Source organism: Schistocerca gregaria, chromosome 1 (genome assembly GCF_023897955.1).
Source record: "Schistocerca gregaria isolate iqSchGreg1 chromosome 1, iqSchGreg1.2, whole genome shotgun sequence".
Taxonomy (NCBI): Eukaryota; Metazoa; Arthropoda; class Insecta; order Orthoptera; family Acrididae; genus Schistocerca; species Schistocerca gregaria.
Window position 1 is genome coordinate 739601606 of NC_064920.1, and position 6694 is coordinate 739608299.

The window sequence follows — 6694 nt, forward strand, 5'->3', positions numbered from 1 at the left end:
ATACAGCAAATATACAGAAGAAAACAGGTGAAAAATTGAAACAATACATCCAACTAGCTGAAGAAGTCAAGGAAATGTGGCATCAGGATAAAGTTGACATCATACCAATTATACTATCAACTACAGTAGTCATACCACACGATATCCACCAGTACATCAACGCAATACAGCTACATCCAAACGTATACATACAACTACAAAAATCTGTGATTATTGATACATGTTCAATTACCCGAAAGTTCCTAAATGCAATGTAGCATATACCATACAGTTATAAGGAAGTCACGCTTGATCAAGGTCCATGTCACTTTCCATTTTTAACCAGACAAAACGTCTGCGAAAGGAAAGAAATAATAACATAAACTTCGACATGACAAATGTTATTAACTACAATATTATAATTCAAGATGGGTACAATACATATTTGTGCAAATGTCAATAACAACAAGAAGTTTCCTAATAGATCAGTTACAAGATAAATGAACTACATAGTTCAGTGAATGACAAATAAATGATCAAACAGATAATTAACAATATGTACATGAAACAGTAATAAAATAGTTGCACAGTGTAGTATATGTGTAGTTTGCAGTTAATTTATAGTTCATTCTCATAAGAAAAATGGATCATTTGTCACATACTCAAGGAACTCTTGAGCAGAATAAATTACTTTACTTTCGATCCACCTCAAAAGACTGGTTTTAAATTTATTTACTAGCACTGTGTAGGCATTTTCAAGGAATTTGTTGAAATAGACAGGACCAAGACATTTGTAACTGTTATATGTCTTTGCAAGCCTAGCATATGGCATGTTAATTGTATGTCCATTTCTCATGTTATGGTCATGAACTGTTCTCTTTAAGTCAAATTTACTCTGATTTTCTTTAACAAAGACAAGGAAGTTGTAAATATACAGTCCAGGCACTGCCATTTATATTTAGTTTCTTAAAATAATCGCGACATGATTCATGTGGGCTAAGTCCTGCTAAGCACCTTATGGCTTTCTTTTGCCATTTAAACACTAATTTTGAGCCTACAGAATTGCCCCATAATAGTATTCCATAATTCAGGTGCGAATGGAAGAATGAAAAATATGCATATAACAGAAGTTCTTTACTGACACTGCTCCTCAGCTTGTACAGCAGATACATGCCACATGCCAATTTGCCACATATCTTCCATGTCTGGGTACCCAACTGAGCTTTTTATCTATATGAAATCCTAATAATTTTACTGTTTTGTTATCAAGACTGGGAGCATTCAGACTGAATACAATAGCTTCAGTTTTACTATCATTCCTCTGCAGTACATTTGCCTCAAATCAAGTAGCGCACCTCTCCATTGCCACTGCCATGCTGTGTTGCACATTTCCAAGATTGGTATGACATGTGATGAGTGTTGTGTCCATCAGCATATAGCACTGGATCACATGATACAACTGCAGGTAAATCATTTAAATAATTAATGAAAAGGAAAGGTCCAAGAGGTGCACCCTTTACAACTGGGAGACATTCTGACATTTGATTATTTACTTTAACTAACTGTTTTCTATTGTCCAAGTATGACTGCATTAGGCATAAGGCATTCTCTCCTACTTTTTTATGAGAATATTGTGGGAGACCATATCAAAAGCTTTCCTGAGGTGCAACAGTGTTGCACATATAATATCTTTATTTTCAAAACAATTGTATATTTTTGCTTCCATACTCTCAACTGCTTTGTCTGTAGAAAGGCTGGATCTGAAACCATTCTGTGAGGGGGTGAGTATGTCATTATGTTCTAAATATTGACTCATATATTTATGCATTAGATTTCATAGAAAGCAAAAGCAGGGGCACGGAGATGATGGGAGTCTATTACAAAACGAAAACGATCATGAAAGTATAGTAAGTAATGAGGGAAACTTCAGAGCTCTTCTAAGAATTAGAACTGATGCTGGAGACTTCCAACTAAAACATTACCTTGAGACCACCACTTGCATAAGCAAAACAACATGTAACGAAGTTATTTTATGTTGTGAAACAGTGATGTTATTGAGAATACTGGAGGAACTCAAAGATTCTTGTTATTACAGCAAAATCATCGATGAGACTACGGACATTTCTGAGTGATAGTCAGACATTTTGGTTTTCGAGCCATGAAATACCTGTCTCTGCCAGCATGAATAACAATCAAACTCTGACCAGCACTTTTGTTTGGCAATACTACTTGCACTCTATCATTTTGCCAACATTTATTTACTGTATAATGTGTGTGAATCCATGTTTCATCTCAGTAAACTACTGGTCGCTTTGATTCTGATGAAAATCTGAGAAAGCATGATCTTTTAGCAATGATACCCTCTTGCCTGCACAAAACAAAACGTTCATTTTGACAACTTCTACAATGAAAATCCATAGACAGAACATTGCTTCTAGGGATTCCTTGCTGGCTTTGAAGCTCATTTCTATTTGACAAAAGTTGTGCAATTTTTGCAGAGTTTGTATTTCTTTCTATTGTTTGTATTTCTTTCTATTGTTTGTAATGCCATAGAAATTGCTGCCTGATAATACAGTTATCCATATCATCAGTCACATACTTATTGTGAGATTCTTGCTTCTTCTTCTTGGGTGCTTGTTTAACCATAGCCTTGCTGTACCTCGTCACGTGACCTAGTTCCTGGCACTGCCGCTTCACCACTACGGCTATCCAGGCAATAGGTATTGTTGCATTCTCTATAATGAAAACTACAGAATTTGTTTCAGTAGTTGGCCGAGGGAGTCAAGATTGGTCAGAAGCATTTTCATCGCATTTTGTAAGAACAGAAGAGTTGGTGCAACTGAATTTCTTGAAACTTGGGATGCAATAGGTAAATGCTTTTCATATAATGTACAATTAGTATTGCACATGCACATTACTCATAAGTTAGAATTTTTCTCCTTCAAGATTGCAGAATAGGAAAATTTATTTTTCTTATGATCTGTTACTTCAAAAATTGGCAAGTCGGCAAATAAGCACGCATCGTCCCAATACGTAGAATGTAAATACCGCGAAGAAAAGTGAAGTGATACGGCAATGCGTAATTTGTTACCCCTTATTCCATAATCAGACATGAAAGAAGTGACTCAAGGAAATTACAACAGATGTCGAGTGTCAGTTCTTTGAAATTAGCAATCGCAGTGCAGTGAATTAAAATATTTCAGGTAGCATTAGTATCCATTGACGCCCGGGTGTGTATTTATTGCATTATTATGTTACCCCATCTCCTTATTCTTCCTCTCTTAATTGTCTTCCACCCCACTCTTTGACCATTTCACCTGCATCTGCAGTTAAATTCGGCCTGAAATTCAATTTCACACGGCTCAATTCTTATGACTTCATCCCTGAACCGTGTATCCTACAGTAGTATAATTTTCCATTTACATCCAGTGGAATATCAGGAAATTGTCTGCGAAGTGTGTTGCAAATAAAGTACACTGACATCAACAGTTATATTAAAAACAAAGATTCCAAGACTTACCAAGCGGGAAAGCGCCAGCAGACAGGCACAATGAATAAAACACACAAACACACACACAGAATTACTAGCTTTCGCAACCGATGGTTGCTTCTTCCCGCTTGGTAAGTCTTGGAATCTTTGTTTTAATATATTTTTCCCATGTGGAAGTTTCTTTCTATTTTATTGACATCAACAGTTAGTTTGATGTAATTATTCTTTACAGGCTGGATCGAAACATGTCCAATGGTAGAAAAAGACTGTCTGGCAGTGAATATAGAAAAAGACGAGCGCTGAAGGAAGATGATGATAAGAAGCATAAGTATGCACTACAATGATATTTCAAGCCAATGAGAGAATGACCTAGCAGCAGTAAGGGTGGAAAAATAGATCCTGAAAGTACAGAAACTAGTGGAGCTACTGCAGCTACATCTTTATCTTCAGGACATGACCAGAAAGTTGATGAACACAGTACGTACTGTGGCCACCTGATACAGTAGCAATGCTGACAGTGGGCCATCCACAACATGTTCAACAGATGTCATCTGAACTCAAGACCTGCTTTGTGGTGAAAGCTCCGAGATTGAAACATCAGGCAGAACTGAAATTAGACGATCCGATTCAGAAAATACCGGAGGAACATCAGCTGAGGTACCCACCACCGGAGAAGGGGTTGAAGGCGAGACTAAACTGGAAGACACAATTGACTTAGATCCTGAGCAATAATTCATTTCCTGCATCGGCAATGTCTGCCTTTGAGAGTAAGTACAGATACACTCTTTCAGCCTGACAACTGAAACTTCTTGAAACTCATTGAATTATTCGGAAAGTTTGACACTATGATGATGGAGCACCTGCACAGAACAAAGCAAGGTGAGAACAAGGGTCATCATTATCTTGGAAAAGAAACACAGAATGACATAATTCATCTTATTGGATCATCTATAACTAACAACATTCTATTAATGATGCAATCTGTGAAGTAATACAGTATAATTCTGGACTCAACAACAGATATTTCAAAAGTTGAGCAGATGACAGTTGTGGTACATTTTGTTCAGAAGACAAGACTCAACGGGGTATACGATGTCCGAATTCGGGAGCATTTCCTGGGATTTCTTCCAGTGCCCGATTCTTCAAGCTCCACTTTGATGCAGGTCATACCTAAGTTCTTGGAAGATAAAAAAATCCTATTGTGTAACATGAGAGGGCAAGGATACAACAATGGAGCAAACATGAAAGGAAAGAAGTCTGGTCTCCAGAAAAGAATTTCAGATAAGAACAAGAGAGCATTTTATGTACCATGTAGCAGTCACTCATTGAATCTTGTTGTAAACGATGTCACTATGTCTTCTAAATATGCTGTTTCCATGTTTTTGACAGTGAAAAGCTTGTATGACTTTTTCTCATCCTCCGTTAGACATTGGGATGTCTTGAAGAAGTATCTGCCCAACCTGTTGCTGAAGCCACTGAGTGATACTAGGTGGGAAAGTTGCACCGATGCATTTACTCCCATGAGCTTTCAAATTGGAGGCATTTATGATGCACTGGTATAAATATCAGAAGAATTCGATGGCATGACCACTCACGAAGCAACATCATTTGTGAATCAGATAAAAAATTACACCTTTCTCACTTCTCTGGTAATCTGGTACGACATTCTGCTTCACATCAGTGTAGTCAGTAAGATCCTCCAGACCATTGACATAAATGTTTCTGAGGCCGTGGAAATGCTTGAAAAAACAAAAGCATATTTTGAGACCTGCAGAACAGATGAAAAGTTTGTGTCTTTGTTGATGGATTCCAAAGAACTGGCTACAGAATTAGAGCTAGAAGATCTAACATTACCATGGATAAGAGTTTCTCGGCGGCGAAGTAAGAAGCCAATACACTTTACCTATTAAGGAAGTGGTGAGACAATAGATGACCCAACAAAATGTTGCAAGATTGAATTCTACTATTATCTTTTAGATATAGTAACCACATCTTTGGATGAGAGATTCAGTCAACTGAAATCTCATTGTGATTATTTCGATTTTCTCTATGACATCGGCAAGCTGAAGAATGCACCTCCTGACAGCCTGGTCACAAAGTGCAGAAACCTCGCAGTGATTTTGCAAGATAATTAGTCAAGTGACATTGATGCACTGGAGTTGATGAAAGAACTAAAAGTGCTTTCAACATTGCTGAAACCTGGAATAGGTCCAAAAGAGACTCTGAAGTTTATAGGAAGACATAATTTTTGTCCTAATGTTAACATTGCTCTGAGAATTCTCCTAACACTCCCAGTGACAGTTGCAAGTGGAGAGAGGAGATGCTCAAAACTGAAATTGATAAAGGCATATTTCCGATCAACGATGAGCCAAACTCATTTGAATGATCTTGCAACAATATCAATTGAGCATGAGCTTGCAGAGGACTTAAATTAGAAAGATCAGGTGAAAGAGTTTGCACAAGCAAAAGCCAGGAAGGTTCAGTTTGTCTAGTATATTTTTACTGTGTTGTTTCATATTTTGTCCAACATTAAATAGTTATTGTAAATATTATTGCTCAAACCAAATTATCATTAAATTGTAAATGTATCTTGTTTTCCGTCAAATACATTATCTGTTCACAACCATTGAAAAATGTTTATTTAGGTTAACTGTAACTTCATGCCGTGCGGGATTAGCCAAGTGGTCTAAGGTGCTGCAGTCATGGACTGTGCGGCTGGTCCCAGCAGAGGTTCGAGTCCTCCCTCGGGCTTGGGTGTGTGTGTTTGTCCTCTGGATAATTTAGGTTAAGTAGAGTGTAAGCTTAGCAGTTAAGTCTCATAAGATTTCACACACATTTGAACATTTTTGTGAATTCACAAAGCTTATTAAAATTAGCTAGATTTCTTCAATCAGGTTTGACTCCATTTTTGAGCTGGTGCCCAGCAACTGTTTTGTACAAATCTGTAGAGAATGTCACCAATCAGTCCCAATTTTTGTTTTTATTTTCCAGATCTACATACATTTTGGACACGGTGTGGGTATTCTCAATGCTTTGAGTTATGTTTATATCTACACAGTCAGGCTGAACGTAACTGTCAACATGACAGTTTAGATGTAAGCACATATTAAAAGCTTTGGAGCTGAAAGCTAGGTATATCTGAGAAGTAAAAACAAAAATTGCAATTGATTGCTGACATTTCCTACTGATTTGTTTAAATAAAATTCCACAAATATTTGAACATTT

The 6694-nt window shown here is 37.1% G+C and overlaps 1 protein-coding gene across 1 annotated transcript; it reads left to right on the plus strand.

Moving 5' to 3' along the window:
* Nucleotides 1–5052: 5052 nt before the first annotated feature.
* LOC126272188 (uncharacterized) lies at nucleotides 5053–5604 on the plus strand. The gene is made up of 2 exons (XM_049974907.1): nucleotides 5053–5350; nucleotides 5447–5604. The coding sequence occupies exons 1-2, from the start codon at nucleotides 5053–5055 to the stop codon at nucleotides 5602–5604; spliced, it is 456 nt and encodes a 151-aa protein (XP_049830864.1).
* Nucleotides 5605–6694: the final 1090 nt, after the last annotated feature.

What these genes read in the sequence shown, in the direction of transcription:
- LOC126272188 (XM_049974907.1), top strand. Translation starts at nt 5,053, where the DNA reads ATGACCACTCACGAAGCAACATCATTTGTGAATCAGATAAAAAATTAC. An exon ending in AAGAGTTTCTCGGCGGCGAA is followed by an intron (nt 5,351 to 5,446) that starts GTAAGAAGCCAA and finishes ATTATCTTTTAG; the next exon opens with ATATAGTAACCACATCTTTG.